At 45.1% G+C, this 26389-nt stretch overlaps 4 protein-coding genes across 5 annotated transcripts in view; 1 reads left to right on the top strand and 3 right to left on the bottom strand.

Moving 5' to 3' along the window:
- Positions 1-5152, bottom strand: part of DENND2B (DENN domain containing 2B) — a 151757-nt gene extending 146605 nt beyond the window's left edge. The window contains exon 1 of one of the 2 annotated variants that reach the window (XM_059473776.1): positions 5113-5152. The gene's annotated coding sequence lies outside the window, so the exon portion shown is untranslated. The remainder of the gene's footprint in view (positions 1-5112) is intronic. The other variant, XM_059473777.1, reaches the window with a different exon arrangement.
- Positions 5153-8114: 2962 nt separating this feature from the next.
- On the top strand, positions 8115-12932 carry AKIP1 (A-kinase interacting protein 1). The gene is made up of 5 exons (XM_059475372.1): positions 8115-8205; positions 8393-8470; positions 11385-11495; positions 11707-11757; positions 12479-12932. Exons 1-5 carry the CDS (start codon positions 8128-8130, stop codon positions 12620-12622), a joined length of 462 nt encoding a protein of 153 aa, XP_059331355.1. The 5' UTR covers positions 8115-8127; the 3' UTR covers positions 12623-12932.
- Positions 12923-20002, bottom strand: C6H11orf16 (chromosome 6 C11orf16 homolog). Its single transcript, XM_059475369.1, has 8 exons — positions 19836-20002; positions 18896-19046; positions 17807-18035; positions 16383-17048; positions 15812-15987; positions 15770-15772; positions 13974-14165; positions 12923-13808 (listed from the first exon to the last, which is right to left on the bottom strand). Exons 1-8 carry the CDS (start codon positions 20000-20002, stop codon positions 13788-13790), a joined length of 1605 nt encoding a protein of 534 aa, XP_059331352.1. The 3' UTR covers positions 12923-13787.
- A 2664-nt stretch (positions 20003-22666) lies between these two features.
- On the bottom strand, positions 22667-25444 carry ASCL3 (achaete-scute family bHLH transcription factor 3). Its single transcript, XM_059475371.1, has 2 exons — positions 24719-25444; positions 22667-23533 (listed from the first exon to the last, which is right to left on the bottom strand). Exon 2 carries the CDS (start codon positions 23526-23528, stop codon positions 22989-22991), a length of 540 nt encoding a protein of 179 aa, XP_059331354.1. The 5' UTR covers positions 23529-23533; positions 24719-25444; the 3' UTR covers positions 22667-22988.
- Between the last annotated feature and the right edge of the window lie 945 nt (positions 25445-26389).

The raw sequence follows: 26389 nt of genomic DNA, 5'->3' as shown, positions 1-26389 counted from the left end.
CCTCATTAATTTCACCCCATATTGCAAAAACTATTTGTACTCCCTCAAGTTGAAAGGAAAAAAATGTCAAGAGACAGATTCATCTCCTAACTTGAAGGACTTCCCAGAACAATGAGCAGAGTCAGTGTCTGAAACATCTGCTCCTTGCTGAAGAAGGGTTGCAAGATCTTCCAGGCCAGCCCTCCCAAAATTTTTGGTCTCTGCCCTAGTACTTGGAACAGCAGGCTGAGCAGAGTGCTCTGTTCAGTGCTAGTCAGTTAGCATCTGTCCCCTGTGATTGTGACTGGGTGTCCCATGAAGACTACTAATCTTTTTCCTAAGGGGAAAAATGAAAACGAGTAATTCAGTGTGACAACCTCATCAAAATGATAAAATGAATTATGGCTTTAAAACTTTATGCAGTGACTGTTTTTAATAACGTGGGAGTTAGAGAATAATGTTAAAAGTTTCAACTCAAAGACCTGGTTTCCTGTGCTGGCACCAGTCCTAACACTAAATGTTAACACATTAAGCATTCTTACATCTTCATTTTAAAGAGCAATTAGGAGACAGATACACTCACACTGGAATAACATCCCGTTCCTGACTGTGTGAACACACACAGGGTGCACTTCCAAGAGAAACCCACTGTGCTCTCCCTGAGTCCTTCAGGACTTCTCCACTTGCACAAGTTCATTGAATTCTCAACTGCACCGCAGCAGCTGACAGCTCTGCAGCCCACAGACACAGCTCCACCAAACATGTCTTCAAGAAAGGGGTGAAGGTGGCATTGAAAGTGAACACCTACTCCTGTCCTGTGTTCCTCAATCTCCCAAGCACATCTCCAAGGTCAGAAGCTCACAGCAGAATGTAGCAAAGCACTGACTGTAGGAATTAGACCATTCATTTCCCCAAACAGTTTTAACTACCTGAGAATACACTCTGAGTTACATTGCTCTAAACATGCTCACTGTGGATTAAGCTAAGGCAAGCCAGACTCGGCTGGCTGAGAACACAAAGCTCCAGACCTCAGCTGATGAGTAAGAATCTTACTGTAACTCACTGCAGTCACCTCTAGCCCAGAATGGTCTCCAGTACTCTGCAACTAAACTATCATAACTGCAAACTCTGATTATCAGCAACAGCCCCAATAGGAACACACAATCCCCACACAAGAGGGTGGGTTGGCCAAGAAGTGTTAATGTAGCAGCTATCCCTCTCCCTACAGTTTGTAGTAGTGTTGACTTCAGAAAGTTCAACTGCTAATGGAGAACATATCTTTTAGGCTCAGTCCTCAGTGAATAAAAAGTTTCAAGTAAAATCTGAGAGCTGCTCAAAGCCTACAAGAATTAAAAGAGGATTTAAATCTGAAACTCCATAAGCAAGCATCCCCATTGCTCAAATCAGTCTTAAAATCTTCTGCACAATGCAACAACAAGGACCAGGAAAAAGGCAGCTACAGAGAGAGGGGAATCTCCACCATGGCCCCTCTCTAGCAGGGCAGAGCTCTAGAGCAGCAAAGGAGACCACGATTTATGGAATCTGGACAGGAATTATGGAATCTACACAGGACCTCATAAGCAGGCAGGACTTCTCCTCCATGACACTTAAACTGACACAGCTCACCAGCATGAGGCATTTCTACATGAAAAAAAAACCAACAAACAGGAGAAGATTTTGCAGTTGAATAAGGGATAAAAATGATGAGTACTAACTCTCAGATGATGGATGTACACCCAAAAAACATCCAAAACTCTTCCCAAAAGGGGGAATTTCAGGTCTTGTAGGGTGTGACTCTCCAAAGCTTGGCAAAGCCACTTATAACCTCACAAAAGTTCAATTTGACTAAAAATGTTTACAAGCACGAAAACTAGGCCAAATTGAGAATGTAAATATTTGGATTCAGTTCCCCAAACTTGTCTCTGTCTGCACTGCCAACTAAATCCCAACTGCAGACCAAAAAATCTGAAAAGCAACAGTTGCACACACTTTACAGCACACAGACAAAACTAACACACATGGCACTCAGCAACAGGAAAAAAAAAAAAAAAAAGAAAAAGAAGGAAAACCCCCCAATTCATAATCTAAACTAAACTTATTCTAAACAAGATATCAATGAAGTCTGGACCAAAAATCAACTCTGCTATCATTTCATACATTTTGAAAGTCTGATCAGTCCAGATGTTGGTCCTCTGCCCTGCACGAGCCTGGGTAACATTAAACATAGCTAGATTACTCAAGAGCTCATAGACAACATGATGTTTGTAGCACACAGCAGTAACTTTGACCTAAACTACATTCTTTTAAGCCATCCAAAGCAAGGACTTCCATTTCTCAGGCAGACAAACTGAGGAAAGACTTCTCTGGAATCACAGTAATTTATTTGGCAACCTCGGTCCCATATTCAGAAGTGATTTAGGAGCCCAGATCACCTGGAGTTCTCAAGATCTTCCCTAATTTTACCCCTGCTCTTTTAGGTATAGATAAGAATGGCAACCATGGATTCATGCAAGGGACTTTTGATCTCCTACAAACACAGATCCCTAGGGATACACCATATTCCCAGCTGCCAGTTCCCAGCCCCTCTTCAAGTGTCAAATGCCTTTCAGTCCTACATCTCCACTGCACATACTCACTGGAGGAAATCAGAGGGGTGAGGGTGTCATTAAGACCAGCATTTTTGTTGTTGTTGTTGTATGATATGAATTTGAGCATCCTTACTTCCACTACAGTAGACTAACAAAAAACCCCATCCTTTCCCTCTTCAGTTAAGCAGGAAAAGCATGAATCTGGTTATTTTGCTTTACTCAGCTGTGGGAAACTTGGGTTTACTTTCCAGTTAAAAGCAGGCTCTTCAGTGTACTTCACAGTGACCTCTTCACAAGGGGCTTGTATCATTTCTTTAAATGCCCTTACACTAAAAATAGTCCTGCTTCCTAAACATGAGTGTTTGGCAGTTCCAGGCATTCTGAGATCCTGCATACCACTTTAATTTTTTTTAAACTGGCAACATTTATTTAACCAGCAATTTAAAAAAGGAGGCCCAGCCGCCCCAGTGATTCTTCCCAGAGGGTCTTAGATGTTTATGAAACACAATGAAAACAATAAAGTGGACAAAATCATGCTATTCCATCAAGTCCTTGGCAAGACTTCCCAACCAAGAATAAATTGGCATGGTATGTTACAGTCAACAGATTACACAACGGTTTACAGGGTCACCAATAATAAGGGGTCACACACTCCTTAAAGAGATACACTGTACAAGAAGGCACTTGCTTAAAGGGAAAGAGCAATGCTTGATCCTGAGCTTCTTGGAGCACATCCTGGCAGCCACAGCACAGACTTGCTGCAGGGGTAGGAGAGGACAGAAGGCACCTCTCCCCCAAGCCAGGAAGGGCAGTGACTATGCCACCCAAGCTGGCTGGGGGAGTTCAGCACCCTGAAGGGAGCGGCAGAAAGCCAGGCCAGGCAGGGCTCTCTTATTTCTGCACACAAGAAGAGAACACATGCTACATCCTTCCAGGATCAGGACAGTCTCCATGCCCCAGGGAAGCCCAGCACCGTCTTCCCTGTCAACCTTTCCAAAAGCCCCTTTCCTCACTCCATACTCTTGAGGAAACTGGTTTCACCCCAGAAGCAAGACTTCAGTTCCATGTCAGTCTTGTCACCCTTAACAGTGCAGACAGTAGTTAATTTTAAAACGTGCTTGACTATGCTCCTGGGTAACTTGATAAAGACATCATCATTGCTATAAATGTGTTGCAGTTTTATTTTAAATAACTGATCTTAAAGAAAGAGGGAAATGAATGGTCAAACCCATAAATCTTACTCTTTCATGTCAACTTGGGACAGATTTCCACTATGTCACCTGCATAACCTGATCACCACAATGAAAGTTAAATTTTGGTGTTCCTAAAACCTAAATTATTTTCTCAAACCTCACCTCAAATGCATCATACTCCTACCTTTGCCCCGTTTACTTACCCTTCCACTATATGGAAATTTTCATCCACCAACTATAAATTAATCATGTATTAAAAAAACATTCTTAAGTCTTAAAGGCAAATCAGCCTCACTTCAATTCATCCTATCATCAAAAACCGGACTACAACTAGCAGTTTCATCCTCCATCTTCCAAGGATTTTGATCAGTCCAATTTTATTGGATTATTTAACATATGCCTGAAGTGAAGTCTGACTGGCCAGCATAAAAATGAAAGGAATCCTATTCCCCAAGTCAGCAGAAGGTGTAGAAAACACTACTACTGACATACTCCATGCAGTAATACTATGCACCCAGCTTCATTCAGCTTGACTACTAAATTCGAAGTACATTTGAGTGATAAAACTGGAGTAACACAAGAAGGCTCTCTCATATGCAACCGCTATTCTTTGATTGCAGTGACCTTAGTAACGCAAACTTTTGGTATCAAGCCAAGAGCAGGACATTTGATTTTCCCACCAAGCGAACTGCGGCACAACTCCCTTAGCTCTTCAGCCAAATCTGTCCTGGGATCCTAAAGTCTTCCGCTGGAGTCCAGGTGGCTCCTCTACGCTTTTCAGCACGCACGCAAACATCGCAGCCAGCCGGCCGGACGATGCGAGCGGGCAATGGAAGGGAAGCGCCGCCGCTCTCGTCTCCCCGGCTCAGAGCCCCACGCTGGGCGCGCTGGCCCCCCGGCCGGATCCGAGTTACCCCGCTCCGCCCGAAGCGGTCCTGCGGGCTCTGTCCCTCCGCGGGCTCTGCCCTCGCCACCCCCGCCAAAAGCAGCGTCCCGCGAGGCACGGCGGTGGCACCGGCGCGGGAGCCCCGAGTCCCCGCTCCGCCCGTGCGCAGGGACCCCCGCCCGTGTGCGCTCCCCCGGGGCAGGGCAGGGAAGGGCAGGGTCCCGCAGGGATCGCGGGGCCGGCCCGCACCCGCACGGCCTCCGGCGGCTCCGCTGGCCCGGGGGCTCCGCGCTCCGGGTGCCGCAGCTCCCGGCGAGCCCCCGCCGCCGCCGCGCATCCCCGGTGCTCCCGGCGCGCAGGGACGGCCACCCAGAGCACGAGCAATCGTTTCTCCCCCTGGTCCCGCTCCCCTGCCCGGGTCCCCGCAGGCGACCACCGCCCGGCAGCGCGCCGCCCCGGCCCTTACCGAGGTGCGCAGGGATGCGCTCCCTCCGCCGGCCGCCTGCAGCCCCCGTCCCGCAGCCCGGGCGGTTGTAGCTTTTTTGCAGAAGCTGGGAAGAGGGAAAGAAAGGGGGGAGGGAGGGAGGGGGGTGGGAAGGGACTGAGATCGAGGGAGAGAAAAGAATGCAAAGGCAGGAAGTGGAGACGGCCACGACCAGTGCGGGAGATTAATGGGAACCAGTCACCCGGCAGCCAACAAAGAAACCTGCTCCCCCAGCGCAGCGCAGCCCGGCCCGGGCTGCCGAGCCACCGCTCCCGCCGGCCCCGCGGAGGGGTGGGCACCGCCTCCCCCAGCCCCAAAGCCGGGTCCCGGACAGGGGGAGGGAGGGGAGCAGCCGGGCAGGGCCGGCTGGTCCGCGGGGAGATGCGATGGGCACAGGAGGAGGAGAGCACCGAGCCCCCCCGACTGACAGCCTTGCCCCTCGCTCTAGCCCGGAGGGGCGATAGCGCTCGGTTTTATTTCAAACCCCCCGAGCTCTGCGCTCCTCTCGGGCAGCGGCGCTTGCGGGGCAGAGCGGAAGGAAGGCGGAGTGCGGGGGGCGCGCTTCCTGCGCCGGGCGCGGGGCTGATGGCTCCCAGCCGGGAGCTGCGGGCCGGGGAGCTCTCGGAGCGCCTTCCGAGCACGCACAGCACCTGTGGAGGCCCGGGGAGGAGCGCCGTGACTCTGAACTATTCGTGCTGGGTGCCCGGGTTCCGATGCAGCCCCCGGAGCAGCTCCTGGCAGCAATGTGGAACGCTCAGCTCCCGGGGCACCGCAGCCCGAGGTGTCCCGCTCGCTGGCCAGGGCTCCCCAGGACACCGCGTACCTGGGGGGAGAAAAGCCCCTGCATGGCATTGTCTGTGCGGGCCACCTCCCTGGCACACGTGCCCACGGCTTCTGATGGTTTGGCAGATGGGAAACCAACCCAAAACTGTTGATATAAAATAATACAGAAGAGGCAGGATGCTAGCTATTAGCAGGACCATGAATATTGCAAAATACAGAGACTACTCCTAGATCTTCAAGCGTTATGTAGGCATTGATAAGACAAGTGACTTCACAACAGATTAACCAAATGATACTAGGTACAGAAGAAAAATAAAAAGCAGCATGTATTCTGCAATTTGAAAGACAAATTCCAGCACTACACATTTCTGGAACTTTTAAGCACTTTCTGACTTTCTTTCCTTTGACTTAAATGGAAGCAAAATAGCATCAGGCAAATGCTTATGAGCTTTCCTACTCAAGGATGCTTCCCTGAGCCCAGAACCAAGTGCTCAAGATAAACTATTCCTGGCTTTTGCCACCTCACAGCAAAATGAAATACATTGTCTTCAGATATTCTGATCCATCAACCCACACAACAGGGAATCTGGTGGAAATGCCCAGCATTTCACAAACCTCCATTATATTTCAAAAGAATGAATGTACAGGAAATAAGGGTAACTCTCATCTGGATTCTGATGTGAATGTGTGTTTCAAAGCAAAAGCTATTTCAGCTGTCAGCCTTCTTGGGACAGAAGTATTTACTCAGCTGCAAAGGAGTACTGTGTCACCAAACATCAAAAAATAGAGGAAGTTTAAATTTCAACACAACAGGAATAATTTACCTCCTGAACAACAAGCTACTGCTGCAAGTACCTGGCAGGAAGAAAAAATTATCAGTTTTCTCTGCATGTTATGCAAACTACATAGGAGGGCCTTTCCAAGTCTATTTCACAAGAGCAGCAACATAGCAAACCCACTCACCTCTCCAGGAGACCATTGCTAATAAGGCATGATGCAAGGACGTTCAACTTCCAATTAAGCAGGAAGCAGGCTGTTCTGGCTGCTTCTCTACCACATCAAACACACTAACATTGCTTTTACCAAATATTGTTCCCCCCCCCACCTCCTCCTTTATGTTGCATTCAGTTCCCCAGACCTCAAGCACTCCAGCAGCTTGCCTAAATTTTCTTTTGAGTACAGGAGACCAAACTTAAAATTAAGCTGGATTTGAGCACTGAATGGGGGCTTTCTATGTCTTAATGAGCAAGCAGCCTGTGAAGGGTTTGTTTACTGTGAGGGCTGGCTGCTGCTCTGCTTAAGCAACTGGGAGATGACAATAAAATGTAAACTAGGAGGGGATTATTTTTCTTGCTTGTCAGAGAGATTACAGCTAGCACAGCTCTCTACAAGAATGAAGGACTTGAAGGATAGGGGCCTCACGTTAACCTGGGCCATATGGGACTTAAAGAAAGATTTATGCTTATTTTGTTTATGCTTATTTTTCCTTACTACTGTCACCACGGTGCACACGAGGATAGCGAAGTCTCCAAGTGGCTCTGCTCCCACGCAGCCACAGCCACTTCCCGAGCCGCTCCGGTAACTCCGAGCGGTGACCGGAGCCTGGCGCTGCCCTGCTGGGACAGACCGGGACAGGGCCGGTTTGCTCGGCAGTGCTGCTCCGGGGACAGGGCCGGTTTGTTCGGCAGTGCTGCTGGCGGGGCCCAGCGCTGCGGTTCCCTCACCGCCCCGGCCAGCGGGCTTTGCCTCGGCAGCGGTGCCGGCGCTGCGCGGCCCGGCCGTGACCCGCACCGCGTCCCTCGGCCGGCCATCGCCCCCTACCGGCACCGGGAGCTCACACCGCGCAACTTTAACCAAAAAACATCGGGGAGCGCCGCTTCCCCGTAGAGACCAGGGGCCACGGCGGGGCTACGGCTTTTGTGGGCTCTGCCCCGCTGTCGCACAGCGGCGACATCCGGGGGGCAGCATCCGGAGGCACCTGACTGACCCTTTCCGGGAAAGCCTACCCGGGCGCGCCTCTCCTGCGTTACGGCAGGGCAGGGAGCGAGCGTGAGGGACAAACAAAGCGCCCCAAGGCACAAACAAAGCGCCCCGAGCCCGCCGAGGGGCCACATCCCGGCGGGGCCGCCCCGGTGCCCCCCGGGCGGGGCTGAGGGCGGGGCCGGGCTGAGGGCGGGGCGGCGCGTGCGCAGTGCGGCGGCGGCGCTGGGCGGGATGGCGGTGGCGCGCGAGGTGCTGGAGCGGGCGCGGCGGCGCGCGGCGGGCGCGGCCCCGCGCCCGGGCCCGGTCCTGGTCAGTGCCGTGCGCGCACTCGGGACACGCACACACACAGATACAGACAGAGACCGGGAGATCACGGAGATACAGCTCCGTACGGGCCGCCCGGTGCCCCCGAGGGCTCTGCGGTTCCGTGCCCGCCACCCGGTGGCTCTAAGCTACCGGCGGCACGCTGGGTGACCGGGAATGTCTCTCGTTGCAGGACCAGGACCGGGAACGCCTCAATGCAGCGTTCGCTTCGATTGTGAATTTGATGAGAGGAGTCTCAAAGGAATGCGAGGTGAGGGCCAGCCCCGGAGCCGCCCAAAGGGGAACGCTCAGGATGTGCCTGCCAGAGGCCTCGCTGCCTGTACTGCAGAAATCGGGCTTCAGGTTTGCTCGTGGCATGGCAGGGGTTCAGCAGCGAGCCCGGGGTGCCGGCCGAGATGAGGATTTGGGGCATTGAGCATCATGGCAGGGCACAGCTCAGCGGTGTTGTCCTGGTTCCACCCTGGCTAATAAACACCACTATTGCATTTTCTATAGACAGTACCGGTAGCCTGGTATAGATTTTAGCAGAAGGTTTCTCCATTTCTTGGTGGAAACGCGGTATGGTTAGAGAGACAGAAATGTCAGGTGGCATCACAAAATACATTGTGTCACAAGGTATGGAATGTTTCCAGTGCTCCAAAGTATCTCTGCTGGGAAATGGCCTTGTGACATAGTGACCTGGTGCTGTTATCAGGGGAACGGGAGCCACTCCTGCTGGCTGATAGATACCCTGTTCTGGGTGCTGGAAATAAGGGAGAGTTGGAATCTCGAGTGCAGAGATGCTTTGTGTCCTGTGTTTGTTTTGAATTTAGTGTTGCTGTTGTGATTTGATTCCACCAGCAACTAAGTACAATACAGCTCACCCCCTCCCTACTCCCCTCCCCTGGCAGGATGGGGAGGAGACTCTGGAGAAAACAAAACTCGTGGGTTGAGATAAGAACAGTTTATTCATTGAAACAAAGTAAAATATGATAATACCAATGGTAATGACAGGAATAATTGTGATGAAAAGGGGAGAGGGAAATAAACCCCAGGAAGAACAAGTAGTGCACAATAGAGTTGATCACCACTCACTGACCAGTGCCCAGGCAGCAGTCAGACAGCTCCCCCTGTTTATATACATGACATTCTATGGTATGGAATTTCCTTTTGGCTAGCTTGGCTCAGCTGTCACAGCCCAGCTGCCTCCCAGCTTTTTGTGCAGCTCCCCACTGGCAGAGCATGAGAGCAGCCCTTGGCTTAGGGTGCGCACTGCCCAGCAATAACCAAAACACCACTTTGTTATCAACACTGTACTCTGCTAACTCCAAAACACAGCACTCTGCCAACTGCTAGGAGGAAAACTTGCTCTATGCCAGACAAAACCAGGCCAAGCTGGATTTGGGATGGAGCGTGGGCTCAGCTCTCTGTGTGTGCTGAGCAGAAATGGAGAGGTTTGTGTGCAGGTGCTCAGCTCCACTGTGCTCTGGCTGGCAGGTGTCCCTGCTCTGCTGGGTGACAGGGGCAGACTGGAGCCACCCTCTGCCAGCCCCCACTGTGAGCACAGCCCTGCAGCCCAGCTCCTGCACTGAACTCTGAGTATTCCATTCAGTTTGTGCCCCTAGGGATCTGTTCTCCCAACTCAGCAGGGAGCTCACTGCCTGCAGGGCTAATACAGAGCCCAAGTCTGCAATTAAATTAGAGAAAACAGTACTCCAGCACACCAAGCAATTAGCTCTTAAGCAACTCCTTTATAATTTCAAAACACTACACACACAGTAAGCAGTTAATCCTAGAACAACTGGGGCAGAATAGATTTTACACAAGACAAAACAGTGTAGTGAGGCTCATCCTTACAAGTGACTTGGCAGTGCTAGGTTTGCAGTTGGACTCTGTGATCCTAAGGGTGTCTTCCAACCTAAGTTATTCTTTGGGTCTATCTTGTGCCCTGTTAAGAGTATTAAAATTGGAACAAGCAATGGATGACTTCCACATTTATGCATCAGCCAAGAGGGTACTGCTTCAGTCATCGCTGTAGAGAAGAAGAGTCATAAAAGGGGGAAAATGTCAGACCATAAGTTCATGGGTAAATTTTACAAAGTGCAAATAAAAATCCACAGTTGAACACAACCATTTAGGCACTTGAATGCAAGCAATTAAATCTGTAGTTTAAGATGAGATGTTTGGGGTTGCTAAGGGATCAAAATTTACCCGTTTCTCACCAAAAGTTGGATTTCATTTCTTTGCTCTATGCCATCAGGTAAGAGAAGCTCTGTGAAGCATTATGCACTAGCTCAGAGCATTTTGTAGCTTCACAAAAACCGCAATACAAGCAACGAGATCTGTTGATTTGTGCACAAGCTCAAGGAATAAAGGACGGCAGTAGATATGGAAATAAGAATTTCTATTTGCCTTAATTTTGTTACATTTAGTCTTGACAGTCAGGGACAAGAGAAAAACCTGTGAAATAAGAGATATTTTGGATCTTTTTGGTCCCTGTGATCAAAAAGGTAACCTTGGGAGGAGTTCTGTGCTGACAACAGATGGCAGCATAACTGTACTCAAGAGTTTAACTTGCCATGGGGAAGATGCCAGCACATCTGCAGTGCAACCACAAGAAGGCTGCTGTGTGCTTAATGCACTTGCCAAAACTGCTGTGGAAATGCTACCAGCCTTGAAGACACTTCAGCTTCTTTACTGACTCATTTTTCAGTATTAACATATTCTGCTTTAGAGCACTGCTGCTGCACATGGCCTGCAGAACCCACCTTCACTGACTGGCTTGCAGAGCACCTGGCTTGCATACATGTCCTCTTAAGGACCTATAAACTGTGCAGGGCTTTTCTTGATCAGGCAGGCATTTCCAGAGTATTTATTCCTTCTGCCATTTTCATTAATTCAGTTCTGGGGTGTCGGAGTCCCTGCCCTACATATTGTTGGTATTCAATTCCAATAACATATGGTGTTAGGAACACAAAGTCAGGCCTGCCTGAGAGAGTCCTGCAACAGAGGCAGGTGGCCTTTGGAGGTTCAGGCTTTGTTTTCACCCCCACAGAGAACAGACCAGCCAATTAGTACACAGCATCAGTACTTGTGTAGTTCTACTTTCAATTGTAAATCTGCAGTGGCTGCAAGTATGGTTCGACACCTCCCACATGATATTTTCTGTTTCTCTTGATGTCCAGAAGTGCTATAGGTCCATGGCAACCAACAAGTGCAAAGAGAATGAAATCAGACACTTCTGCAAATACCATGGCAAGTCAGTAGAAAGAAAGATGGATCCCACAGAAGAAGAGGTAAGTAGGAACTTCTGGTTTTGCTGAAAAGTGACATAAAAACACCTGGACTGATCCAAGCCTGTGTTGGGCTGGGGGAAGGCACAGTCACTTCTCGTGGCACCTATCAGTGTCCTATCCATCCTTCTGTGCACCTAAAGCTTCCCCTCTCTTGGCCTGGGTTTGCACTGTGTGCTGCATTATTAAAAAATAATTCTCTTTTTCTTTCCAGGAGACTGAAGGTACTGTAGAACCCAGCCAAGCTCAAACTTGCCAGCAAAGGGTAAGTGTGTAGAATACTTTGGTTTTAAGTGGAGGCATTTGCTAGCATTTCTTTTATCATTTTGAATAAAGCTGGTTACAAATTGTGACAGATCTGGAAACCTTGATGGCACAGCAGATTCACAATCATAATATATGTATAGGCAGTCAAATGGCCATACAGAGACTTGCACAATTAGTTAGAAACCAGATTGTTTATTGTACTTGGCCCTCCCACAGGCTCTGAAGACCCCTGCTTATCAAGGAGAAGAAAACTGGTTTTATTTTTCAAAGCCTAACACCTCAGAAATCAATTTCAGAAACTTCCAAGCCAGAAAATATGAGAAACATTAATCTGTACCACACTATTAATTAGTGAGAGCACCTTTGGCATAGGGAACAGGAATTCCCAGGTTTATGTTCAGAACTGTCTAGGTTGGTAAATTTCAGTTTTGTAAGATGTAAATTACAGCACAGTGATTATTTCCACCAATTGAAACATTAGCTGGAATACTTTGAGTATGGCACTTGCTAATTTTTATACTGACAGAGACGTTTTAAAGTTTTGTTTGCACTGCCTTCCATATATTTAGAAAAATCTTAGTATATTTATATAGCAGCTGAAATGTAATTTTTTTTACCCAAACACAAATTAATTTTTTTTTTTTTGGGAAATCTAAGATAACTAACCAATAACTTTTTTGTTTTGGGTTTTTTTTTGTTTGGTTTTTTTTTTCTTAAAGCCCAGAAGACATTCCAAAGATTTCTACATTGAAGTTTCTCCTGGCATCTATTCTGTCACAGCAATCTCAGAAGACATGGTGGAACAAACCCACGTAGTAGATGTCAATGCAGGACAAAGTGTTGATTTAACTTTTGTCCTGTGATATTTGTTGTTTCCTGGCAATAGCAGGAATAAAACATGAGGCTCTTTTTACTGTGTGTAATGAGCTATAAATATCTTTTTCTTGTTAGCACTTTAACAGTAGCTTCCTCTCTGGGACTCCATTTTTATGGCCTGTATATTTGTTTTCTAGTTAATGCAATTATATGCAGCCCACTTTGTACATTGATTTTTATAAATATTTGTACATTGTGTGCCTTTTAAATCCAATTATGTGACTGTGTAATTCCAGATTTTTCTGCTCTAAACAATTAAAGACACAATCAGTGAAATAAAATATATGATCAAGCCTTTGCGATGACAGCTTCTTTTGTATTATCCTCAGAGAGAGCCCCCATGTCACAGTGTTGACCAGAGAGCATGATCCATGTGGTGTGAATATGGGTGTATATTGGCTTCTGTAGGCTGGCACTGATTTTGGAGCAGCTGGCTCACAAGCCATTCTCCTGTCTGTACTGTTGCTAGTCTGGTAAAGAAATGAAATGCAAATGAAATTCCCTACCTAGAACCCCAGCTCAGAAATGTGCTGAAATATGTGTCAGGTGCTTAGTCTAGGCAGATGAGCTGTTGATTCAGGTCCTGTCTCTTTGCAGACTACACTAAACCTCTTTTCTGAGGGCTGTGGGGTAACCTAAATTATCCAATTTACTGCTGAGCAACTGCACACTGCAGCTTATGGCCAAGTTCACATGCTTTAAACACAAGCAGTCCCACTAACAAAACTCCCTGGATGTTTAACTTTGCCAAAGGACCAGATTCCATGTTTAGAATTAGTGATGTGATCTGTCATCTTTCTGTAGCTGATACTATTAAGGTTTCCATTCATTTTCATCAGAATACAAAAATCAGTGGCTTGAATGCTAATCATTTTGTTGTTTGTATCTACAGTAGCAGGTCCTTTAGCCTCTGGCTACTTTTGCTTGTGCTTTAATCCCAAAAAAATATTTCATCTGTCAGGTTGTATTGTTTCTCCATTCCTCCTGGCTTTCTACAAACAGAAACTGCTTTGATGAATTTCTGTGGCTCACTCCAGAGAGCTGTAGACAAATGAGAGGTTTATTGGACTCTTGCTGTGCATCTGTTCAGGCTTTTAGTGCTCCTACTAGCTCATCTGATCTCTCCAGAGTTGTAAAGTCAAGTCCAAATAGTTAGGAATTTACTGTAGCATTCTGGAACAAAGAATGAGGATGCTCAAGTTTAATGTGGGTGAAAGCAGAGTTTCTCACTTATTAAAATTATATAGTCATCCATAAAGATATTCTACTGAGACAGTACCTGAAGCAGAACTTAATTTGTTTAAAAAATATAACACTGATAGAGTAGAAGCAGTTTACCTGAAATTTCAGCCCCTGAACTTGATCAGCTGTACATGTACTGAATTCTGGTTGATCATGTCTCTCTCTGCTTTGCTGCAAGTGAGCTCTGACAGGGTCTGTAACATCAGGTTTGTCATCTCCAACACAAGTGGCTTCACATTTATCATCAGATGCTGCTTTGTATCTTTGTTCTGATGCTGCAAAGCCTTCCTGGAAGACAGAAAACAAATCTTTCAGAAGTCTGGTCTAAAAAAAGCATCAATGTCTTTGTTAACTGCTGCTTCGCTGGCTGTACCTGTGCCTCACACAGCTTCAATACTGGTCTATTTTCTGGGCTGGCACAAACTTTACTGCTGAAACACACAATAGGACAGCAAGACCTAAGGATTTTCAGAAGCTGCTAGGCTTTGATTAAAAACTTTCTTACTTCAGAAGTCAGGAGGATTTTGTTGACTGCAGTGAGGGGACATCAGCCCCCCAGAGAGTCCCTCTGGGAAGCCTGTCCTCCCACTCCACTTGTGTACTGCAAGCCACTTCTGATGCAGCCTGCAGCATGTGATAAAACTGCCTCAGCTATCTCAGAGTAGCAATGGATCTTGTGGGTTTAAATCACCAAGGGATTGTTTTACTGTAATGAAATTCTGTCATTATACCCTGTATTGCCACGTTGCATCCACTGCTGTGATTCATGCTGCTGCTTTGGGGCTGGAATGAAACAATTCTGCTTTCTTATTAGTTTTACCAAAAGGCAACTCATGTCACTTCAGTGCACATCTCTGACACTGCTTACATAGAGCATGCCTGCCTGGAGCTCCACACTGGCCTGAAAATTCCTAGGAAAACAATTATAAAGGTGTGTGGTTATGTAACTATGATTATTTAACCAATAAAGTAGAATAGAAATAGAAAGTAGGAACCATACAGTTGATAAGCTGGCATCTCCTTAAAATGAATGAGTACAGTTGTGAGAATACAAGATGTATTCCTCTATATTTTCTGTTCACCAAGACATGTTATTAATGGATTCATCTCTAACCATGCAAGTTTAGAACATTTGAAGTTTTACTTTGCAGTCAGCTCACAGTAGCAAGAGAATGAAGGTACAGAGAAGCTAATATTTGATTTCATGAATATAATATATTTATTCTACCCTGATGCTCCTGTGCAGAGCATTCTTTTTGTTCATCCTGACATTCTCTTTCATCTTCCCCTTCTTCCTGTAAGTTTTTTCTTCCTCATTTCTGTTTGCTTTTTTTAGCATTCATGTTCTTATTTTTTTCAAGTTTTTCTAAAGCATGAGGGAAACCAGGCCTAAAAACCAGGGTAGTGGTGCTGTTCCTAGCTGTGACACAGTTTGCTTACTCTGAATCCCCCAGCTTCACAGCAGGAATCTGCTGTTTAAACTGCTTGCCTCCACTGAGGGAGAGAAGAAACTCAGCAAAGACTGTTTACCAAAGAATCTGCTTTTATCTCTCAGAGACAGAAATTGTGACTATCACAATTTGATAGGCAGAACTCAGCACCTTTCCATGGATTTAACACAGGACTTCTTTGGGTAGTGTCAATGAGCATTTGGCAGATTTCTGAATTGAAATCTGCATTATTGAATGCTCACACTGACAATTGTTTCCACTTTACCACATAGCTCCAGCCCTTCCTAAAGGCTTGGGGATTTTTGGTTTGGTTTCATTAGTGGAGAACTTTCCTCCCTATCACAAAACTGGTGGATGGCCTCAGGAAGCAGTTACAAACAATGTCTTTTTCTTGCCAGGTTCCAAACCATTTACAAGAATGTTTCTTCCATTCAAACAAACCTCCTGCTTACATAACTACAGAATTAATACAGACTATCTTACCCTCAATGATGGCTTGAAATCTTGGTCTCTTAGGATTGTTTTCAGTGTGAGTTGCCCTCTGGGAGTCTGCTCAGTGGTTTCAAACATTGCACTCTGCTGAGCTGGGGCCACACTGGGCATGTCCCCAGTGGAGATGGCTTTGGATTCCAGCTGGCCCTTTGTACAACTTCCAGGTCCTGGGAAGGAGTAAAATTGTGTCTAAGAGTGAAACCAGAACTGAAATGGAGAAACATTCATTTCAGGAGAGAGAAAAATGCACTTTAGCTATGCAGGTTAATGAAGATGTTAGCATCATAAAAGGCATAGGAAAATTACAGGAAACAGAGAGGAATATCTGTGCTTCCAAATGAAATTAATTGTTCTGGTAGTTTTCCATGGGAAGAGTGACCACAAGAAGAGCCAGATAAGGCAGCAGAAACACTGGGGAGGGGGAAGAATTGTACCAGAGCCTGATATGCAAATTTACAGTATTAATACCAATAACCTGCAGGCAAAGTGACTGCCCTGCCCAGAAGATTTTTGGTTTTGTTCCCTCTGGCAGCTGGTTCCCTGTGGGGTTGTTTGAAGGTACCTAAATTACTGGAACGGGATTTGTGGTGGCTTCCTTTCCAGTATTCCCCTTCAGGTCTTGCAGAATTCCTCAGCCTGGGCTTTTCAAGACAGCTGGAGCCTGTGTTAACAGCACTCTCCCCCACAGTACCCTTAGTGGGGGATGGCTTCAGGTCCCTCTCTGAACCAGAAGAGGAAGAAGACGTTGCCACAGCTGCAGCTTCTCCTTGTTTTGTGCCTTTCAGTTCTAGAAGGCCTGGAGAGGGCTCACTGCTGGACTCTGCCTCTTCAGCTTTGTCCTGAAAGACCAGAGACCTGGAGGGAAGAGGCCACCAGGCAGCAGCACAGGGATGGCAGCAGCAGATGCACCTTGCCCAGGCTGGTGAGCAGCAGATTCCACCAGCACAGTGGTGGTAGAAATGTGGCCAGTAGGGAGAGCAGAGCAAGCAGTGCTTGGCAAGGCTACACAGAGCACAAACAGGAATCAGGGCTGCCTTGGGACCGCAGGGAAAAATGCAAGAGTCAGAGTCCTGGCTTGGTCTGGGCTTCACCCTGCTTGTGAAGGGCATGTTCATCATCTCCACAATCCTCTCCCACAGGCTGGGAGGGATCCACAGAGCCACACCACGGGGGACTTTCACTTGCTTGTCATTCCAGAACTGGACTGTAATTTCCTCATCTTCTGAGGCTGTTAAGAGAAACAGCAAGCAGCCTTAAGCAGCTGGGCAGTGCACAAATACAGATCAGCCTTTGCAGCTTTATGCACTTTCTACTCCTGTCAAGAGGCAGGATCAACTCTTGCCCTTCTCCAACACCTCACCACAGTGTCACAGAGGTGAGTGGGCAGCCTGGACACCATCACTAAACCAACAGGCCTGGAAGCATCTTTCCTCCCAATCTGTCATCAGAGGAACAACAAAACAGTACAGTTTTAAGTGAACAAGAAAACAGAACAAGATGACAGTAATTTCTGTTGTTGCTGCCAAATTTAGCAGTACTGCTCTGAGAATAGTATTTTGGTAAGTCAGTGGAGCTTGACTGTCAGACACAGGAAAAATGAATGAGCTGCTGAAATCTCCTACGTCTGGCTGATAAAATCACCCCCAGATGTACCATTTGGTACAAATGTGAGCATTTAAGCTCAGATGGATGCTTCCTGGAAGTTGTCTCACTTGTATCTGTCATGAAAAGGCCACAGTCCTGCACATGGCAGCCACAGCCTTGTCCCAGCTATGCCCATGGACACAGATGATGACATTTTTATGGGTCACAACTTCCTTAGGGTCACATTGGTGAGGTCACACACAGATATCCATCAGCTCCTGCAAGCTTGGAGCAACACTGGGCTGCAGTCTGTGCTCTGTTGTTTATCTGGCAGCAGCACCCTGACAGGAGTTTATCCTCACTGGTGTGCCAGAGGAACAAGAGGAGGAGAGCAGCACTTACCTCGTAAGGGATCCCTTGTCTCAATGCCTCTGAGGACAGTTCCTGGGCCATACCTGGCCCTATCTGGCTCCCAGGGTGCCAGCACTCTGTCTCCAGGGAGTAAGGAGTGCTTCATCCCATTCACATATTCCAGGATGTCACCCTGTGCTGTTTTTTGCACATACACTGGATGCCTTCCACGTGACACAAGTGGTTTGGCAAACTCTACCAGGAACATGCCTCTTTCACTCTGTTAGCAGGAACAAAATAACAATTGCACTGAAAAACAGCCAATAATGCAACTTTTGCTGAGAGACCATCCTGTGCCTATATGACTAGGGCAAAAAGAGCCTGAACAGCAGCTAGGGTGTGTGGTGTTAGTTCAGCACTGAGACAGCCCCAAAACATTCTATGAGGCTCACCTGAAAGCAAGATGAGTGAAGCATATGCTCAGATTCACTGCCACTAGCATCTGTATTTTCTTTCCCAAGAGAAAAAGCTATAGACAAGTATATTTCATAAACTATGCTGTGTGTGCAACTGAAACCATTCAGACCTGTTCATCACTCATGCCCAAGTCCTTCCTCATTACATACAACACTAGCTCTGCTTCTTGGGGAGTTGTTGGGAATTTTTATTTTCTTTTATATTAAGGCCTGTCAAGAGGGTTTCTATCAACAATGAGATGAGGTACTTCCCTGTTCTTGAGAAAGAACAGGCTCCTTTTTGTGTTAAGTTTGAAGTGCTAACAAACCAATGAATTAAAGCTTTCACTACCCTTTCTGGAAAGACCCTGAGCCTGGTCTGGGGCTGACTCAAGCTGGACGTGTGTACATAAAACACAAACCCTTTTCCTGTGCTGTTGATGGTTCTGTGTCTACACACAATAGCAGCCTCTACACTGCTGGCAGCAGCACTGGGACCTCAGCACCAGCACAAGGCTGCTCAAGCACCTGCTGTCCTGGTGATCTGTTCTCTAATCTCATCAAAAACTGAACCAAAAACTACTACACTGAAAAACAAAAAACTGCTACACTGAACTCAGGTGGTGTGTGAGGACTGCTCCCTGTTACACATGTCCCCAGCTACCACACAGCAGCCATCACTCACCTCTATCTCCTCTTTTACTGTACCAGGGTAATAAAATCCATCTTGCTCCCCTCTAGCCAGCACAGGCACGTTGCTGTCTGTCCCTCCTGATTCCCCAAGGCTCTTCCATGCTGGGCCAGGGGAGGGGAGGCAGTGGCTGATCCATTGGCACCTTGAAGAAAAGAAAATGGGTCAGCCCTGAAAGAAACAGATTCTGCAGGCCATGAAAAAATCATCTTGTAAGGTTTAAGAACTGGAACACTCCACCTCATTTTGTAGCACTCCCACAAACCAAACAGTGTGGGAAGAAACAGAAAACTTGCTTGTGCTGGGATAATTCCTTGATCTTGGGGAAAACGCATCAGTGCCAAATTTTACTCGGATTTCTTTGCTTTGGGGCTTACAGGAAGTGATCCAGGAGCATGCTGGAATTGTGGGCCAGCATTACTTGCACCAGCCCCCTTGCTGTTTACCTGGCAAGACAGTGCAACCCTTAGATCAGGAGAGAAGATCCACTGCAGCACAGAGCACAGCGTAGGTGCACTCCAGAGTGCTGGAGCTGATGGTTTACACTGCAGCACTCAGGGAACAGCAAAGCAGAGAAGGAAACAAAACTGCTGCTTGATGACAGCTTCTAGTTCAAAACTGGGAAAATAATCCCCTGTCACAAAGCATTAGCAACATTTCATGGAAGATGACTGCTAAGGCAAGATGCTTTTATTTATCCCAATAATATTAAAGGCATGTTTCTTTGATAGGAGGCTTACTCAAGCTTTGCTCTTCATAATCTCCAAGGTAGCAAATAACTTTAGTTAATACATCTAAAAAACTGCCAGTGCAGGGGTGGGAAAGCTCAAATGATGTTCAAACAGCTAATTTATTAATCTGACACACCAGCCTGGTTTATCCCTTTAGATAAACAAAAAACAAATCCCAGACTTCAACAGGAACTTGATTTTACCTCTGGGGGGTGAGGTGCTCAGCGATCCAGGCAGGGTACAGAACAAAAGAGCTCCTGCAGCAGGGATTAACTGTGGACATGACAGTGGAACATGAAACCTTGTCCAAAGCTGGCCTCACACTGCAATACCTGAGACCCCTGGGCAGGGACCCTTCCAAACAAGCCATACTTGGAAAAGCTGCTGCCTGCAGGACTCAGCTGTGACCTGTTGGAAGAAAAGAGACAATAAGTAAGTGCTGGCCAGTGTACCTCAAGAACCCTGTAATTTTGGTTAATCGTTTATTTTTGTTTAAAAACACTGCATTCAAAATATTCAGACTGGCAGTTGGCCAGATGAGCCCACATAACTGACTTCAGTGATCTTCACTCACACAAATCCTAACCTGGACAAAAAGCAGAAACACTCAAGGAAACGGTAAATGCTGTGAAAATCCCAGGAAAATAATAACTTTCACCTGCCTCCAATATTTACTTCCCTCCTTGTTTCCAGCACTCTTTTCTTACACATACATTCTTCCTTTAAAGCTGTCTTGTACAGAGCCAGCCAAACCTTCCCTGTTTTACAAGCTGAGACAGAAATTACAGCTGAAGTTGACAACCTGAGTAAACGTGACAGGTTTTGAACTTGATGTTAGATTACATTTCCCTGTTATTTATTTATAATGATGTATTAAGAGGAAATATTTTCATCTTTCAGCTGCCCTGTCATGTTTTATTAACAGCAGGATTATGGCTTGCAACAAGAAAGAATGAGATGCTCAGATGTGACAAGTGATAACTATTCAGAAGCTGTCACGGTAAGATCAATGATGTGATGCTATCTCTGGTAATTTCAAAAGATGTAGCAGACAAGCTTCCATTAATCTTTTTCTTTTTAAATATTGCTTAGAAACACTTAGGATAACATTTGCATGGAAACTCAACAACTTATAAAATTTAAATGCTTAATTTTACAAAATGCAGTTTAAGCACTCATGTTTAGATGATATTTTGTGTCTTATCTAAGAAATATGAACTGGAAATCTTTTTTATGGAGACTCCCAGACAGATACATCATTTCAGATAACTAGCACAGTAAACCCAGCAAGAAGAGTGGATTAACTCTGCAAAATTCATATTTAAGTCAGGAAATCAGCACAATATATCAATTTATTTCATGACTGCACAAACTGCTGTTATAAACCAAAACAAGATGAAATCAGTAATGCTTTGCAAAGAAAGGCAACTATCACTTCTACATTAAAGCACATTTTAACACCCCTGTTTGTACACACAACAGTGCATTGACAAAGGCAATTATGCTGCTTTTTCTGGATAGCTCCAAGTACTTTGGCACAGCAGTATTTCAGACTTACCTGCTATTGGTAACAACACACCATTTGGATTTAGTCTGGATGCAGAAATGCCAGCCTTTTTCCTGTTGGACACAGGGAGCCTTTTGCTGCCAGTGTTTCCCAGTTGCTATGGAGGTTGCCACAGCTGTTACTGCCAGGATTGGGCACCCTGACCTGACTGGTTAAAACCCAGCAGAACGTGACTTCAGAGAGGACCACTTGACTGCCACACATTTGCTCAATGTTCAATTCCCCATGGATCTCCCGCACCATAGGGAAGGAATTTTAAGAGAGCTCAGTGTCCTCAGTGATTGCAGGGTAAAACCCAGCATCAAAGTTACAGTTCAGGTTAAGGAAAATTTTTAAAAAAGCTCACCACCACAGGGTGTGATAAATCAACATGTTTGAAATGTGCACACAAAGGCTGAAGCTGAGACAAACCAAGGTCAAATCACTTTACAACTTTCTCCTTTCACAGTAAGGGGGAAGGATTAATGAATTCTACCTCTCTCTTACAAAGTGCCTATCAAAAATATGTCATATTATAATGCAGAAATATACCTGTTAATCTCTGCTGAGATCCCTAATTTTCACATCCTCCTTAAAAGAACAACAAAGAGTTGACATTTACTGATTTTTTGTTTGGTTAGTTTTGTTTGTGGTTTTTGGGGGGAAGGAGGTGCTTGGAATTCTTAATTGCCTTCTATTAGGCATGTTTCAATTCACTGCTATAAAACCTATGTAACAGGGTGGGATAAGGGCAGTTAGAGAGGATACATCACTTGGGAAGTCTGTAACCATTTTTTTTTATAGATTCTGCTGCACAGACAGCTTACAAGCTCTCATGCTGTCAGCAGAATTATTTAGTATCAATGATTCCCTTACACAGAGGAAATGTTAAGACATTTTATTGGCTCTGAGCTAAACTCTCTTCATCATCTTCATACAGTTCTATTTTGTAACACTTTACTGAAACCATCAGCAGTACAGAGGAACAGACTGGGAGGTTGGGGAAGACCACTCCAGACCTCAACCATTATCAAAGTCAAAAAAAAATTTTTATTGCAGTTTATTTTTATGCTGATGGCCAAAACCTTGCCAGCCCTCTTTATACTGTGTATTTTATAAGCAGTCCTAGTAATTTTTAAGGGCACTGACATCAGTACAAGAATCAAATTTTCAATAGAAATTACACAATGTCAAAATGTTTTCAATGTGATTAAAATGTTCACTAATAAGAAAATGATGGAGCAGCACTCACAAAACTTTATGCTCTTCCTATATTCAGTAACTGTGCTTCAGAGAGCTCCTACCCTACTCTATTTTTCTCCATTTTAAACTAAATGATCCTTTCTTTTGGCATCTAACGAACTCTCCTTGGAACCTTTAAAAAGGCACTTTAAAAGAATCACTGGCAATTAGAGTGAATATTTTAAGAAAGTGCATGTGAGATTAAACCAATAACATGACAGAAAACAAGAATCTCAGTCCCATAAGTAGAGAGATTTTATTTTAAAGCATGCAGGTTGTGATGATACATACAGTTATTTCACACATATAGGTGTCACATTTTTAGCTCGGTGACAAATTTAGAAACCTGTTCTGATTTTCATGAATTAACTTAAGTCATTCAGCTGAGATGCTCCCAGTTGTCCCTCTCATATCTAAGTGTAGTAACTATGTGCAATGTTCAAGCTCTTTTTTGGCTGACAGTGACGTGTGCCACGATCTGCTCCCAAGGAGTGCCAGGACACACACGTCATTGACACAGCGACTACTACATTCCTGCCAGGATACCTTGGGCTGGCTTTGGAACTCTTCAGATCGTCTCCAAAAACTGGGCTGGTTTGTTAGTGCCTTTAGGTGCCTGGTTTGGCTCTGTGACACCTTTTCCTGCCACCCCAGAGTCAGTGCACAGTACAGACTGGAGGTCCCTGATGTATTTTATGGCAGCACGCAGGGTCTCCACTTTGCTGAGCCGTTTCTCCAAGTATTCCTTGGGCAGGTGGTGCCTCAGCTTGGCATAGCCTTCATTGACACACTTAACACGCTGCCTTTCCCTCTCATTCCTCTTCCTGATGAAAGCTGAGCCATAGGAGTACTCACTTTTGTGGAGACTGGAATGGGGCACTTGGTAGGGAAAGGGGCAGGGCTCGCTGTAGAAGGTCTCTGTGACGAGATGCTCTGACATGAAAGGCAGGAATGCCAAATCTTCAGCCAAAGAGACCTGGCTTGGTGCTTCTGGGTACACGTGAAAGGTGACCAGTGGGTCTGCACAGAAAGGCCTTGCCAGCTGGATGTGCTGAGCCTCAGCACAGATGAGGTTACAGTAGCTTTTGCCATCCATCAGGTTCTGCATTTAGCCTGGAAACACATAATTACAGAGTACTTTAACTCACACTGAACAGTATAAAAAACTCACCTGGACTTACCAACTCTAGGCCTTGCTAACATTTTCCAGAAGAGAGTTTTTTAATGCATTAGTGACATTTCAGAACACTGTTGGAAGATCAGGTAGAACAAGACAACATCCCATTTGAAAAGTACAAGAAAGTGCAAGTCAGTCACACTGATTAAATTAATACACAACAGATATTAATATAAAGCCACTAAAGTTTCCTAAAGGAAAGAGAAAGCAGCTTCCTTTCACCTCAGCTTTAGAAATGAAGAGACTCTACCTATATGCATTCCACATAGGTCTAGCTTGCTCCAAATCCACCAAAACTTACAGACAAATAAAGCAGGCCAACATCTGAGGCATTTTCCCCACTCCCTTCCCCTCCCTGAGAAAAACTGATTCTACAATTCCAGTTCCAGTAAAAGACTCCATGTTCATACCAAAGAGCCTTCAAAGACAAATTATTTTTCTCTCTATTCATGGGATGCTACATTCAATGTATCATTTTAACAAAATGGAAAACCTGTGCAGAGAATGGATTTCAATCTTAAAATTCCACATCTTTCAGGTACAACATCCACCCATACAAAGATTTAGAGACGAGAGTACTTCCACTAAATCTAACATCTCCTTGGGTCCTCACATTCCTTTTCCACCTACCTGCAGATTAAACACTGACATGAAACACTAAAAACAATCCTACTGCTAGGAATTAAATATTAAATATGTGATATTTATGAAATGAACACTTTATTAAAGGAAAAATGCATGTCCTAGTAATACAAAGAAGGGATGGCACACAGCTGTTGGGGCCCTGCTGGAAGCCTGTAAGTCAGACTGGCCTACCCTCACTCCCTCTCTTCAGAGCAGCACTACAGCAGCTCTAACCACTCACATCACCCTGACACATTCATCACAAAGACACTCTTGCAGTGGTTTATAAGAAGCTGCATTATGGTGCCTTCCCAATATCATTATTCCAACAGCTAAACATCAGCCTAACTGCTGAGGATGTAATGACTGTTACCTAACAGCTTCTTTAAATACATTTTAAATAACCAGGTAATTTTTAAAGAGTCACCATGAGCCACCCTCACAGATTGCAACCAATACTTGCCTACACAGAATTGATCCAAAAAGCTCTTACTCACCATCCATTTGCACATCCATACATTGTTGTCCAAAGCTCTTAGACTCTATTGCATCCTCTAAAATGGAAACCACACCTGAACATTAAAACTGGATTACCAGAATCTGCTGGATTCCATACTCACAGAAATCTGGCAAAGCTTCACATGGTCCAATCACAACTCCATAACACAAATCCACCACAAGGATATAGGAATAATGTAATATTATCTACTGACTTCATACCTGCCACATTTATACAGAGATTATAAGGACCTGTCCTCAAAATATTCTATGAAAATGCCTCAGTATGCAGAGTTTTCTCTTTTTCTAATGCACATAGATTTCACAACAGACATCCTGTGAGTGAAAAATTCATTTATAGCTGCTAGACATGAGTGGGAGTCCCATGCATCTTAAACAGGTACTTCTGTAGGTAGGCTAAAAGCATGAACACACATCCATTTCACATTATTATGCATGCAAAAAACTCACATATTTTTACATATGTGAATATACACTCCTCATAAAATGAAAATAGTTGCCAGTCAACTTTCCCTTTTCTACTTATAAGACTGGCTTATTGCCTAAAATCTTTCTACTGCTAACAACTTTAAAACACTGAGGAAGAGAAGTCTGCTACATAGCAAAAAAAAATTATGGCACAACATCACTCCAGAGAAGAAACCAAAACCAACCCAACCCCTCAAGAAGAGATATTTGCAGTATTTGTTGCTTAGTAGTGACACTTCTGCTGTGTAACAAGGTTACATAAAACAGTTACCTGCTGCCTCCACACCTGCACAAAGTGTTAGGAACATTTTCCCCTTAGACTAGAGACTCACCAATCTTCAGGTGAAAGTAAAATCCAGGGAAACAAGATGTGCTGTTTAAAGAGAGATGAAAACCTGAAAATATCTGAATTATATTAAAAAAAAAGATGTTAATGTTCCATTTTTCTCACATCTTATTTAATAAGAGATCACATTAAACAGGATTAATTAAAAAGCTATGAAAACACTGTTAGCAAATGGAACATTGATATTTAGTGAAGATCTGTGGCTAGATACAGCAACATGCAAGTCTCTTACCTGAATTATGTAGCTTGTTCCACTGAGTCAATGACTGCAGCAATTTATAGTCAATTGACAACATGCAAAGTAGCTTACAGTTAGATCTGCTCATTTCTGGTTGGGCTTTTCCACCCACACCACAGCTATGATGGCAACAAAACTTGGCATCAAGGGCTAGAAATTTTGAAACTGCTATTGAGCACATCCAGATTACCTGAAAAAGTAATCAGGAATGTGGTTTGTTCACTTCCTGCTTGCCTTCTGCTGCAGACTACTACAGTATAGTAATGAAAATACAATCCAGTATTTTCACTTATTGGCATTCTGTACTCTAATATCTAAATAGAACAATTGGCTAGAATTTAGGTAAATATGCACTGTCAAGGCATAAGCAAACTAATTTCCATAGCTTCATTTTAAACACAGAAAAGCAGCATTTATTTAGAAATTTGTAATGGATTTCTCTCCACTACAGGTAAGGACACATATTATTAGCCAGCTTAATGCCTTTAAATTTAATCATTATACCTGTAATTTTGGGAAATTCTTTTAGTGTTGAGTAACACCACATAAAAGGTGAATACATATGAGAAGATTTGAGTGAGCCAACAGCAGCAACAC

The sequence above is a fragment of the Ammospiza nelsoni genome, chromosome 6, assembly GCF_027579445.1.
Source record: "Ammospiza nelsoni isolate bAmmNel1 chromosome 6, bAmmNel1.pri, whole genome shotgun sequence".
Taxonomy (NCBI): domain Eukaryota; kingdom Metazoa; phylum Chordata; class Aves; order Passeriformes; family Passerellidae; genus Ammospiza; species Ammospiza nelsoni.
This window is presented reverse-complemented; position numbering and strand designations above follow the sequence as displayed.